This window comes from Meriones unguiculatus, chromosome 14 (assembly GCF_030254825.1).
Source record: "Meriones unguiculatus strain TT.TT164.6M chromosome 14, Bangor_MerUng_6.1, whole genome shotgun sequence".
Lineage (NCBI taxonomy): Eukaryota > Metazoa > Chordata > Mammalia > Rodentia > Muridae > Meriones > Meriones unguiculatus.
The window spans coordinates 62,907,398-62,922,175 of NC_083361.1; the positions used below are offsets into that span (position 1 = coordinate 62,907,398).

The following is a 14,778-nucleotide window of genomic DNA, read 5'->3' on the forward strand; positions in this document are numbered from 1 at the left end:
CACTGGTCTGGAGCTGGGCAGGTAAGCTGTGTTAGCTGGTCAGATAACCCTGGGGTCCACCTGTCTCTTCCTCCCCAGCACTGGAACTACAAGAACAAATTGCCAAGCCAGGGTGTTTTGGAAATATGAGGTCTGATGGTCAAACTTGGGTCCTCGTTCTTATAAAGATAGCCCTTCACTAACTGAGGTATCATCATATACCTGAGGAAAAACTAGATGAAAGGTACAGGGAACTTCTCTAGATTTTTAAAACAATCTGTGATTCTATCATTACTACAAACTTAAAAGTTATTTGAAAAAAAAAAAAAAGCTACACCCTTAAATAATTAGTTGTCTAGGGACTTTGAATAGGTCATTGAGGTCCAGCCCCCCTCCCCCCCATGAATGGGCCCTAACACAATCAGACTAATCCTCTTATAAGAGAGGGAAGTTGGGGTTACAAAAGTGACCTTACCGTTATAGGAGGCTAGAGGAGCAGCTACAAAAAGAGTCAGTATTAGGGTGGCCTTCTGTGAGCTACAGAGAGAGGCTTCAGGAAACACCCACCTTACCTGTACCTTGACCCTGAACCTCTCCAGACCTGGGAGGAAACGTGCGGTCTTATCTCCCAGTGCAGAGTGTTTTGCCCTGCAAACTGATGCACAAGCCCTCCATTCACTTGCTTTTTGTCTTATAATTAGTCTAGCCCTCCAGCTCTTGACATCTCTTCGGAGGAGCAGAAGTGAAGCTGGAACCCATTAAGCAAGGAAGACGTAGGCTTTAAGCAGCCTTCCTGCCCGTGCAAGGCTGGTACTCAGGGGAGTCATCACATGATGGAATGGTTGTAGGGGAGGGGCAGAAATGTGTCTGTAGGGCCCAGGGTGTGCCATAAGAAAGAGGGTTAGAGGAAGTTGTAAGGAGCAGGAGCTCCAGCACTGCATGAGGCAAACTTCCTGATGGTGCTGCTGATGGCTACAGCAAATGGAAGGAAAAGACAGGCTTGCACTGTCCACAGTGCTGGAACAGAAGGAAGATTCCCTCAGCTTTGTGCCGAGGGACAAGACTCTGATCTAGATTCACCTTTATACATATAGAACAATACATATAGAACATCACCTTCTAGAACCTTGACCTGAATACAAGCGACGCTCGCCTCCTGTCTCCATCTTTTTCTCCAGCCCCTATTCAGTTTTGGCCCCCACTATTCACAACAGCTGGCCCATTTTTGGACTTCAAACACAGTCCCATCCCTGCCACCTTCATGGCTCTTAGCATTTCCTGAGGGCTTAAAGCTCTCTGGTAAAATTCCTTGGCTTCTTCTTGACCCTGGATCACAACCCCACCAACCAACTACTGCCTTCTGGACAGATCTCAGATCCATCAGGAATGCACAGCACACTCACACCAGAGCCCAGCCACATCCAGATCAATGATTTCTGGCAAGGAATTTAACCTCTAGGAATCACAGTTTACTGACATGTTTCATTTACACCAGCAATAATCCTGACAACTCCTTTTTCACAATAGATAACATTTCTAGTACAGTATATGTTCACAAGGGAATATTCTGTATGCAGCCAGAGCCATACAAGAATATTTAGTAACATGGCAAAAAGCTCATAAAATATTAAGAGAAATGAAATTACAAAATCTTGTTTATTATGAGCACATTTTTGCTGAAAAGCATATCAATGCAGAAAAAGAGACTAGAATTACATATACTATAAAGCCGGGAGTAACTATTCCCTCATTACTCTCTTCTCTGTATCTCCAAAATTGCCAATGGTAAATGTGTAACACTTTTCCAAATTGTTTTTTTTTTTTTCCTCAATCTTTGTCATTTCATTTCACCTTTCTTCTTCCAAGAAGTAAAAATAAACAAATAAATAAAAATAGGCAATAACAAACTAAAGAAGCAACCTATTTAAAGGCCATGGTAAAGAAAGTCCATTACCTCACCTCACTTACACTATCATAAAAAGTAAGTGCCACTTGATCTATTTTGAACTTGGAGAGACAAAAGGACACCTAAGAAAACCAAGTTAATAGATAGTTACAACATGTAGCTAAAGCATGCCTGGACTCCTAAAGGGTTGATTCTTGGACCTCCCGAGTGCCCAAAAGGTTTTCACCATGACCATTCCCATTCCTTATGAGAACAAAGAGTGCCACGCGCCACCCCCAGGTCATTACCCAGCCATCCTGTGAGGCTGAGCTCCACACACTGCTGCTGTATTGAAATGTCCTGAAAAGGCTGCCGGCAGAGCTGAGTCCCCATTCATCCAGTTTTGTCCCTTGGTAATGAGCTCCCTCAAGTCCCCCCTCACTCTAGAAAGGACTGGCCTCAGAACAGGGCTAGCCTTGTTAATGGCCCATGCAGAAATCCAGGGGCTCGGCAAGAGTTCAGCCACAAGAGTCAGAGGAAGCAATGGTTTCAGTGGGAAATGCTGGAGGGACTTGAGCTGTTCTGCTTCCCTTTTGTGGAAGTCTATAACCTGGCCATCGATGTGTGGCTAGCACCCACCTTCTGACCTACTATGCAGGCAACGAACAACAGGTCTGGTTTCTGGTGACATGTAGTCTAAACAGTGCATGCTGAGGCTCCCTGGCCCATACGGAACGGATCACTTGGAAACAGGCCTGTATTTTCAAGCCTGCATATTTTCCATATGCAAGATGTACATTGTTTCCGTCTCCAAACCAGGGGTAAGCAAGGCATGTTGACAAAAAGGCTCCCCCTCGGCCAGCTTTTCAGGTGACAAATAGTCTCCCTTCCTAAACAAGTCACATCTACACCTAGAGTCCTAGCTTAATTTGTTTCTGATAGCCCTCTTCTGTGTAGTGCACTCCCTCAAATACTTCTAAAACCAAAGTTAAGCGGCTTCCAGAAAGGGCCTAATTAGAAGAGAGAAATGCTGTTACAGTCTTGTGACCGTGGGCAGGTCTTTAACGGCCCCTGCCATAAATGAATGCACCAGCCATTCATTGCATATGCTATAGTTTTCTGAAACTGCTCCTGGAGAACTCAGTAAAGAGCAACCTATGGAGGACAATCTGTGCAGAAGCCTTGCTCTCAGCTACTCTAAAAAGACCCATGAAACCATTTCGGAGAGACAGCTGTGCACTGCTTTGTTTTGGAATTTGGTCAGACGGACTAGAGCACTACAATATCCATACACTGTGCAAAAATCCTGCTGTAACAGTAAAAATCTTGCTGAAACAATTTTCCTACAGATCTCATGGAGCAGACCGGAGAATTCAAAAAAGCACCTTGCCTTCTTTTGTCCTACTAATCTTGGGTCTACCTCCCACCTGCAAACTCAAATGCCCTTTCTATCATACAAATAATACCCTAACCAGTGGGAGAAATATCAGAGTAACTCATGGGAGAACATCTCCTGAAAAAGAGAGGTTCAGGGAATGACCGAGAAGCCCTAAACCTAGGTATCTAAAAGCTGATAAGGTGTCTGGGGTGATTTCTAGGGAGAGATTTTTCTGTTTCATTTGACTGTTTGGGAGACAAATTCAGCTTTTCATTGCCCATTTCCTTCTGTTATTGCTACCAGAAAACAACTTTCCCAAGGTCCCAAGGCGACATCAGTCAAACCAAAGGCCACTTGTCAGACTATAGTTCCAGATACTGTTTTAACAACATGCTGGTTTCACAGCAGCAAAAAAATAAACCACCATAGTCACCACCTCAGGGCACCCACCCCCAGGGTACAACACAAGCCATACGGAGAGAGGGGACTAGAACTGTGCATCTTTGCCTCAGCCGTCGAAAGCCCTGTCACACAGATAGGTCCTGGATTCACCATGTTCCATGTCTGGATAGGGGAGCATACACTCTCTACTTTTCTCACGCAGAGCCTCCTCTCACAGAAAGGGCACACATCTATATATAACACACTTGTTCAGTCGAGGCATCAACTCTGTGTCAGGCCTATGGCTAGGTACCTGCTCCCAGCCATCCTGTCTCAGAAAGCTTGGGCTGTCTAAAGTAGAAGCTTATGTCAACTTTGGTTCAAATTCTATTTTAACTTAAGCCCACAGCATTAGCCTTATACCTCAAGGCACAGTCTTTCAGAGTTCCACACTCGGTGGCTGGAGATGTCTTCATTGGAAGCAAAATTTATCCTTAGTAAGTCAGGGCCGGAGATATCTGGCAAGCAACCATCCAACTGTCCACCAGCACTTGGTCAAGGACATCATTTGTCACATGAGCAAATTACCGCTTAGCTGTTTCTTGAAACCCTAGACCTTAGGGCTCTTCCATCTTTGAAGTATAAAATAACAGAATCTACTTCAGCAGAAAATCGTTCTTTAAAGTTTGCACATACTTCATTTCTTTCTCAATACCCAGTTCCTGAGCAGGTTGCTGGTTGAAAACATGACCAGAAGCTATCTACTCTGAGTTATACCAAATGCTGACAATGAAATCAATCACTCCTTTAGGTCAAAAAACAAAACAAGAAAAGATAAGAGGCAGTTTTGATTCTTCAAAGTTGAGGTTTCTTAGCTGAAGACCCCAAATTTCCTATGTAGTGGTGAACACTACACAAACCCAAATCTCTCTGCACCACAACACACACACACACACACACACACACACACACAAAACAGACCCCAAACCCCTCCAGACCAGATCCTCCCCTGCAAGTTCTGGTTAAGATGCAGGCAGCATCTAAGCATCACTCGGATTTTCAAAAGTGCACTAGTTGCATTGCCCCGACATCAAGCATGTAAGACTAACCATGGAGACAGCTAGTTCTGCGAACCAGCGCTCCAGCAAAACAGGGACCCAACTTTGTAGCGCCACAGCAACCAATGAAGCAGGGGCAGTGCCTACCTATGTAGAGCGAGGAGTCCTTTCTCCGTACGTGGTCGTCAATGTAGGAGACCCCCAGGGGCTGCACGGGGGTAGCACCGATGCCCAGGAGCACCTGAGCCCCAATGAGCAGCAAGTACATCATGTTGGTAGCTGTCCGGTTACGGCAGATAAGGTCAGGGTCAGGCCCCTCATCACTGCTGGAACCATTGGTGGCGCAGACATCCCGGCCTTCTGCTCCCCAGTGGATCTCGCCAGCCTCATACTTGTACTGGTGGGTGAGGAACTCGGGCAGTGCTGAGAGTAGTGCACCCAAGGCCATGACGATGCCACCACAGCCGATGAGGCGCGGCCGGTGCCCACGTGCTCCGAAGTAGCTCACAAAGAGAATCAGCGCCAGGTTCCCGATCTCGAAGCTGCTGGCGATCACGCCCACGTCGGCGCTCTGAAGGTTGAACCTGCGCTCCAGGGTGGTCAACACGCTCACCTGAGGGCGGCAAAAGGAAATGTCAAAGTCCACGTTAGGAGACACCCAAGGGAACCCTCCCTACTCTTCCTGGACCCTAAAACCTGCCTAGTAATGTGGTACCGGATGCAAAAGGCAGGCAGAAGCCCGATGAACCAGACAGGCATTCCCTTCATTTGCTAGCCCTAATTCAACTTTCCTAGAATTCGCTTTCCTAGTAGCAAAGATGATTTTTCCCAGTATCTGCTTCCGTCTTCAAGGGCTCCATGTACCTCCACAGGAGTGACCTATGAAGTAGTCCTGAATAAGTCCCAAAGTCGATGGTTATGCTTTCCCCTATGCATGCTATGTTCACAGCAGGAACCAGAGGCTCTGTGCCAGGACATTAGCCAAAAACCACCCAGCTGGCAAAGCAGACCAGCAAGGTTAGCTCAACGGAATGTTTTTGCCCATTCATGCATTCACCCATCCACTCATCTTCAGATAGTAGGGACTGAATTTAAAGCCTTATACCTGTCAGGAAAACACACTACAACTAAGTTACATTCCCGAAATTCTTTTCACATTTCTTTAACAGACTTTCACTAAGTTTGCCATGATGACCTTGAACTCACTTTAGGCCATGCAGGCTTTGTACTCACTCTTTAGGCCAGATAGATCTTGAACCTATTTGACCCTCCTCCTTCAGCTGAGACCACAGACTGACACAAACAGGCCTTGCAGTGGGATCACATTTAGCTTCATTTCCTTCTGGAAGTTTCTAAATGACATAGGTTTCCCTAAAGGATATCTGAGAAAACACGCGAACCAACAAACACCAACAAAAATCCCTCTGGATTTTTCTAAGCACTGTAGTTCTGCTGAGGATATTTTTTATATTTCCCTCCTCTTTTGTATTCCTGTCTGCTGCGTTTGTTCAACAATATTTACTAAACATATGCTATTTGCCTGCCAACGGTCTGGATAAAATGGACAAAACATATGGACACCTGGTCTTAAAAGGCCACCTGGCAGGAAGGTACACACAGACACAACTAGATCATAAATTCAAGGGACAACATGTTATTACAAGGCTTATTACAGGGAGGATGGAGTACTTCTCCTGTTTGTGGGTACCATGACCTGTATCACAGGAAGACAGCTGTCCCTGTCATGAGTGATCTAGCAGATGATTTGAGGCCCTCACTGGTCAGAAGAACACTTTGAGCAAAAGTATGAACAAGGGGAACAGGAGTTCCTGATGAAGGAGAGAACTGACCCAGATCATAGCAACCCAGGGATACCACTGTGAGCAATGGAGGCAATCCATGCAGCGTGGTGGCGGACGTGCAAGCACACAGAGAGAAAACAGAAGTGAATCCCTGCTATTTCCTTAATCTGCTGTGACCCTAGCCAACTCAATTACCCTCCTTCAGCTTTGATTCTGAGAAACCAGAATTCTAACAGCCCTAGTGTGATGGATATGAACATTGAAATAATGGCAAAAATCTACTAGCCAGGGAAGCCTTGCCATTCCATGACCTGATATAGTACCAAACAGTAGTAAAGTACAATAGCCTGGCAGGGTATCTGTGCTCAGACTGCATGGTCCATCCTAACTGCAGGTAACCAAGTTAAGCTGTACATTAGCTTGCACATCTGTGAAATGACAGTAAGAGCTGGGGCTTGGATAAACCCAAACCATACATGTATGGCTGCTAGGAAAGGGCAAGCTGTACCCATTATGAACATTCTAGCATTTATGTGGTTCCTTTGGTGCACCCAAGGTTTTAAAAGCCTAAGAATCACACCAAATATGGGAAAGAAATGCTGGGAGAATGAAGAGGTGAATGCTTTTGGACCAAGCAGCCAGGCCCTTATGGAGGTTGAGGTCCTCATCAGCTCAAAGTGACAGGCAAGAAGGCTGGGTGAGGCAATTTAGGGGCAGAGCTTTATTATAGGCAGACTGTACTAGATCTGCTGACCAAGTGGTTATGAGGGTATGGAGGAGAGTCCCAGAGAGGGAGTCTTCCTCTAAGGCTATCCACAGGGATGCACTTAAAACACTCACTCACCCGCAAACTTGAGGTCATGTCCCATCTGCTGATATCCAAGCACAGCCCCCAAAACCCGTGATAACATGACTAGTGTGCCCTTACTATCAAGAGGACAGTGTGGCCAGGTCCCCAGTCTTTGCTTCCTTTCAGTACATGAAATTAAGCCCCGGAGTGCAGAAGATCTCAGCCCCACCAGAAGAGCTGAAGCACTTTGTGAGCACTTGCACTCCCCAGAGCATTTGTGACTCAGCTGAGCCCAGGGGTTAGTTTTGAATCTGATCCCCAGCTGACCAGAAGGAAGGTGAGAGGCCAGGCTGCTAAGGCGATGACACATCCTGGGGATCTTTCCTTCAGCACTGGTCCGTGGGCCAGCCCCACGGTGCAGCTTTGAAGCATCTGTCACACCCTTGATCACCAAGGTTCCTATGCAGGTTCCAGTTCCACTGTGCTTTCCAGCCAAGGCCAACCCACAACTCACTCGGCCCCTGCTACGTGATTAGATGGCTCCTTTCTCTGCATACCAGACTGCACCTATTGAGAAGAGAAGTTGAAAGGGTCCTGGCTTGGTTACGATGGCTCTAAAATCCTCCCAAAGATGTTCTTTCTTAAAGCCCCAGGAAAAGAAAGGCTTCAGGTATTCACTTCTTTCTGCTCTAACAAAAGCATGTCTGGTAAACCAAATTCTCTGGCTGTAAACACACGATTCAGTTTGAAGAAGGAATTGAGTAGGTGGCCTAAAGGCCTGGGAGGTGAGTCTGGGAAGATGACCAAAAGAGGCTGAGTGAGAAGAGAGCATGGACTAGTCAGATCAGAGGCCCCAGGCAGTGACAGGCACCATGAGCAGAGCAGTCTGTTTTAACAGGTGGTGTCTTAACACCCCATTCTGTGACAAAATACCTAAGACAGACAACGTAAAGGAAGATTTACTTGAGTTTGTTTTGAAGGTTTCAGTCCATAGTCACTTGGTTTCCTTGTTTTGGGTCTTCAGGATAGGCAGAGAATAACAGTGGGCACCACTCACGCAGTGGAACAAAATGCAAGGCCAGGAAGAAAAAAGAGAAAGGAAGGAAGAGGCTAGGGACCCATGATCCCTTCCAAGAGACCATCCCATGTGACTTAAGTATCCTTTCACTAGGAACTAACTTGGAAAGGTTGCCTGCCTCCCAACATCACTGTAGCCTGCTTTAAGCATGTGGCCTTAGGAGCACTTAAGATGCAAGCCTCAACAGGCCGATCTGCAGGTGACATCCCCCACCATGGTGGTGGATGCCTACAGAGTGCAGCGGGGGCTGAGGTGAAATATCATTTTATTTCTGACATGAGGCATGAGGACAGACCCAGCAGACAGCTTCTCTGAACCCTGGAACCCTGCCAAGAGCTCCAACTCAGCAAACATGCTCCATCATAAACCGTCCCACAACGCGCACGTTTATGATGCCAGGTGATGGGAATACAGACAGCTGTAGGCAAGATGCAAAGCAGTCAGTTCTTGTAGAGCCAGACCATGATGCCTAGGGCTCTTATCCTGCCTGACACTAGGGCCTTTCCTCTCTTGCAGCCTCTGGCGGGCCCTGGTGATGCTCGAGGAGACCAACACTTGAAGTTACTACAGCCATCCTGAGACGGTGCTTTGTGGATCAATTAGATCGGAGGCTAATGCCTTCACTCATTTAAAGCACAATTTTCGGAAGCTGGACTAATTAAGTATGCATGAGGCCATAAAAGCCACTTGTGGCTTTTTATGTGGCAGAGAACAATCTCGTGCTGAGGGAGCAGAGTGCTGAAGGGAATGGCTGCCTTTACTTAATGGGTACCAGGACTAAAGGAAACAGCTGGGTAATTAGAGACAGAAACAAAGGGCCAGTGACTCCAGGGGGGAAAGAAAGGAGGAAGTGCTTTTACCCTGGGCCAAGTGGAAATGAGGTTAGTACAAGAAGCCTGCAGGATCCATCAGGCTTCTGCTACAATAACTAACTGGAGGGGAAGAAGAGGCAGTGGGGGAGGGAAGAGAGAGGGAAGGAAAGAACGAAGGAAGAAGAAAAGGAGGGAAGAAAAGAAGGAGGAAGGGGGAGATCTGCCTTTTAGAATCCTATGAAAACAGGTTCCCAGGGCTGGGTGATAACTCGGTGAAAGGCTTGCTAAGCAAGCAGGGGAACCCGAGGTTCCGTCTCTAACAACCGTGTGCAGAGCTGAGCATGGCCTGGCATGTGTGGAATCCTAGAGCTGGGGAGAGGTAGTAGCAGGCAGACCCCGGGGGTCCCTGGCCGGCAGGCCTAGACTAACTACTGAGTCCCAGGTCCCAGTGAGGCCCTGACTCAAAGAACAAGATAGATGGCTTCTGAGGAAAAATCCCTGAGATCTACACGCACACACCCAAATGTGCAAGTGCACCTGTACACACACACACACACACACACACACACACACCCCTAAAGAAAGGACTTTGGTCCATGTTGGCATTGTTGACATTGTACTATAGGACAGGATGGCCTACGGGCAGGCATGTCTGAATCTTCCCTTACTCTCTAAAGAAGTGGCCCAGAGGAGGTTACCAAGCAGTCTTGAGCAAGAATCCGGGTTGTTAGGGCAGACTTGGTGGAAGACTGAGATCGTCTAAGAGATGAGCCCACATTTTCACTCTGGCTTGAGTGGTGAGGCTGAGCCTAGCTACTGCAATTATCTGGGAGGTTGGAGCAAATGACAGTGCCTGCTCCCCAGGCCTCTGTCACAAAGGTGATGAACACCTCTAACACCCAAGAAAGTAGAGGGTGGTATGTTACCTAGGATGTATGTGTGCTTAGCACCCTAGATAGCAATTGTAACCTGGTTCATCCCCGTAGCTTTGCAGCATGAGAACCCTTCAGTATGGAACTCCTGATTTGAGGGTACAGGGTCTTATCAGGGAATGGATATATCCATTCCAGGGTGACCATGAACTCACTCTGTAGCCTAAGCTGGCCATAAACTGGGATCCTCCTACCTCAGCAGCCTTCGTGCTAAGATCATGTACCACAATGCCTGACTCCAATCTGGCTTTGACAGCAGATAGTCAAATCAATCTGCCAGAGCCTATTTTCAAGCCTCTGCAATGGGAACAACAGTGCACGTTCTTGCGTGCACCACTGGGTTCCCGTAGCTAGCACTCGGTGGGTTTACATAAAAGAGCTACTCTCAGCACTGGCGTGAATGCTCTGTGCACCTTCTTCAGCTTTATCAGATTCCACAAACCCCAGTGCCTGCTGCGTGGGCAGCCGAAGAAGCAGACAATCCATATATGGCAGAAGAGATCCACTTAGAAACAGCATAGGCCACAGCACCACAACAGAGTGGCAGAGCAATCAAGGCAGTGACAACAGCAACAATAGATCCGAGACATAACAAGGATGAGCGAGATTTTTAAAAGACAGGGTGCGAAAGAAGTTGCCACAATATTTCAAAAGCAATGATCAGTGGCACAAAGAAGACGCACAAGGTGGCAAGTTCTGCCCAGCCTGGGACATGGGGAAATAACACACAAGTTCGGAGCGCTGTGAGGAGTCATGTGGAATCAGGTGGCCTTGAAGGCAACACTAAGGATCTACTCAGGGTTTGGAGGACAATGGGAGAAGGCTAGTTCCTGAGCAGAAGCTATCCTTTAGAAACAGCATAGCATTCCACACAGTACGGAGCTGGGAGACTACCTGTCAGCTATTCTAACGGTCTTGGGGAGAAATGAGACTCACTTACTTATTGCTGATATGTCATTAAGGAAGGGCACATGAGTAGAGGTGCCTCCAAAATCAGGTTCAAAAGCCTTAAGCATGGGATGAAAGGCCCACATCAGGAAGCAGAAACTAACAATACTGCAAGAGATAACAACCTCGATGTGGTCACGACAAAGAAATGTGGGTGCCTCTCTCAGGGGTTCCTGGAAAGAATCTGACATACTTACTCTGAAAAGAGTCAGAGAGTAAATATTTTAGGCTCCAGGGCCATGTTGGTCACCATAGTAACACTGGCACCTGCCACTGTAGCCCAATACAGCATCCCATGACAACTTGTACGGCAGAGGGCCTGATTTGGTCCGTAACCCTTTGGAGACTGCACAAACCTTGGCTCTACACATTATATCTTCAGCTGATAATAAAAAAAAAAAATGCCCATTTACAATAACTTTATGAAACACTCTTTTTACAAATGCCAAAAAAATCATTTCTAGGCCCTTCAATGCCAGTTTGTGAAGGTTTGGGGGAGGGTTAATCCCATGCGAATGATTTGTAAAGTAACATTCATTTCTTAATCAGCCCTTCCAAGGACATGTCTTCCTGAACTAAGGGGAACATTCTCTGCTCAACAAAGCCAGTAATCAGTTTCTGTGATAAAACTATAATGCTAATCTCCACTGAAGGAGGCCCAGTGTGGTGTCCTAATTCTCATCTAAACAGCAATGCCTTGTGGTGGGGAGTTTGGTACACTGGGAAAGTGGTGTGCACACACACTGACTTGACATCCAGGAACCCAGGTCTGCCCAGCCAGGTGGCTCAGGATGCCGCTGTCCCAGCCTCTGGCTCTTGCCCCAGCCACGTGCCTCACAACTGGGCTAAAGGAAGGAGACATCTGGTAAGGCTGCTCTATGGCTGCTGCAATGATTTAGCACAAATCGGGCTCATGGCATAAATGGGCATGATATTCAAACCAGTCTTCTTCAAAAGGCAGAGAACAAGTTAGACGGAGAAGCTTTTGAGACACTGTGGCCCCAGGCAGATACAAGAGCATATATACACGTTAACCAAGCACTGCCGTTATTAATCCGAAGCATTTACCAAACATCATTAAAAACAAAACAACAGCAATAACAACAACAACAACAACAAAACATGAGAATAATCTCAACGTAAATTCAGTCTCTTATCTGTCATGCCAAGGATATGTCTTTTCTCTTTTGAAACACACCCTTACAGCGAAGCCCAGGCTGGTTTCAAACCTCAGCCTCCTGTGCTCTGAGATTACATGTCTGTACCACCAAAGCACTCTAGAATGTGTCTCCTTACAGACAAGCAGGGGACATATAGGAGAGTATAAGAGTCTCCCCAAGACATGCCCTGAGACTCCTTTTTCTAGTCTGCCTATGAGTGACAGTCACTGTTGAACAAAAGCCCTGGTCCCCAGGAGGCATTGTGACCACAGGTAGGCCTGCCTGGTTTTCAGCATGCTCCCCAACCCCATAGCAGGATGCTGAGACAACAAAGTTCTCTCATGGAGTCACTCTTCTTATCTTGATCTTACACAGCCTTGCTGTCACCTTTTCAGATCACCTGGCATGACAGCGGCAGTCTCTGCCTGCCTAGCCTCATGGTCTCTCCTTCTCTCAGAAGCTATCTCTACCTCCTCCTTTATGTTCCTCTTATCATCTGCAGCTTTCTTGGACTAGCCTACCCCATCACCAATGGGTCCTCTCATCTTTCTTCTCTCTCCATCTTCCCTAAACCAACTGGGGCAACACTTTTTTTTTTTATGATTCCTTATACTCTATGAATTTTATGTCCAATTAATTAATTCTAAGAGAATGTGCAATCGTTTATGATCCTCCCACTCAAAAAATAAATAAAATTAAAAGAACCACTAAATGTAATTGCTTCCAATATGTAAACCAACTCCTTGACTCTCCCTCCCACACAGATTAGATAAACAAAGGTCCCAGGACCCACCAGCCTTACTCAGCAGAGTTCTCTGCGCTCTGTGCCTGAGCTGTAGTCATTGGCAGTTATTTTGGTATCAGGCCAAGTCTTAAAACAATTTGTATTGAACCTTGCACACCTCAACTGAGAATGCTCTTTAAGCTCAAAATCTGTACGGTGCCTGCTCTGTTTTACTGGAAAAACCTGGAGAACATGAGGAACTCAGTGATTTCCTTGGCTCTCGACCAAGCATGGGGGCCAGGCATAGGCCTGCACGAGATCTTGGAATAAGGCTCACAGCAATCATTTCATCACAGGCTCCTTAAGAAGAGCTGCTGCGTGCTGAATCAGCCTCTCTGCATGCCCCAGGGCCCCACAATATCATTGTGTGGATTGAATGCCCTCCCCCATTTGGGCTAAGGAAATTGCTTCGTCTGTACAGTGTTTGCCACACAAGGCTGAGGACCTAAATTTGGTTCCCCAGAACCCACATAAAAAGGCTGGCATGAGCCCTGTGGTGGTGGCTCATGCCCTTAATCCCAGCACTTGAGAGGCAGAGGCAGGCAGATGTCTGATTTTGAAGACAGTGAAATGAGGATGCACACAACAGATATTAGATGAAAGAGCCTTACTAGATGGAGAGAGAGAGAAGGAGAGAATAAGACGTGATAAGGGGAAAGGAGGGCGTGTCCCACCAAAGAAAGGGAAGAGGGCAGGCGACATCAGCAAGCGCAAGAGCAAGAAGGCAAGAGAGAGACAAAGTGGCACATTGGTCCTTTTATGGCCTCTGAGCAGCTGTGCCTGCCAGGTGCATCTATCTGGCGGGTGACACATGATGACATGACAGGTTACTAGGCAACCCAGAAGCAGGCTGCCTAACAGCCAGCCTGGTCTACAGAGAGTTCCTAGGCTATACAGAGAAACACTTTCTCAAAAACAAACAGCCAATCAATAATAACAACAACAAAAATCACAGAACAACAAAGTTGGTATGGTGTTACAGTATCCTGAAAACAGCACTCAGATTGATCCCTAATCCCCATATACATATGGAGGAGGGAGTTAAAGGAAGAAGGGGAAGAAGAAAGGAAGATCCCACTAAGTACCTGTCCCTTGCCAGGAGAAGATCCAGGGGTTTGAGATGCATAATTTGACAAGACTTGGACTCCACTCTCAGCTAGGACAATGGAGGTATCACTATGAAAATAGGTAGTTATATACAAGGAGAATAAAATCTATCTCCACATGCTAAAAAAAAAAAAAAAAAAAAGGCCTGGTCAATCCCCTAAAAAACAGCAGTTAGCCAGAACCAAGCATCAAGGACAAAGGGTCTCTAGGAGAACTCTGGAGTGCCGGTCCTGTTAATTATGACCATGGTAGAGTTCATTTCTTATGTGTGGTCCAGTTCCAAGTGCTTTCCAAACGAGGGCACATTTTTCTGCAGTATAAATCCATGTGCTGCGTAACCGAAGAACCTAGGCGGGAGAAGGCAATAATTCCACAGACAGGGAGCAGAGGAGGGGTCAAGACTGAAGTTCACATCCACCAGTCTCGCAGAATGCAGGAGACAAAGCATTGTGACCCTGCCTCAGGAGGTGGACCCCACCTAAATGGCAGGAGCTAACCTGTGTTTTCAGGTTTGCAGAAGCATCCCTAGGCAACGGATGACCAAATCTACTAGGAAGAGCAGGGAAGAGGAAGGGAGTCAACAGAAGTAGAACAGAGGGGAACCACCAGGGTGGCTGAACGGGAACATCCAGGTAAATATGTATGTTTACATGGGTGAAGACCGTTAGTATCACATAATTAAAC

General features: G+C 46.7%; 1 protein-coding gene across 5 annotated transcripts in view; it reads right to left on the reverse strand.

Moving 5' to 3' along the window:
• Window positions 1-14,778, reverse strand: part of Slco3a1 (solute carrier organic anion transporter family member 3A1) — a 284,954-nt gene that overhangs the window by 220,664 nt on the left and 49,512 nt on the right. For all 5 annotated transcript variants that reach the window (XM_060367352.1, XM_060367354.1, XM_060367353.1 and 2 more), the window contains exon 2: window positions 4,829-5,294. In XM_060367352.1, coding sequence (XP_060223335.1) covers window positions 4,829-5,294 — 466 coding nt within the window. The remainder of the gene's footprint in view (window positions 1-4,828; window positions 5,295-14,778) is intronic.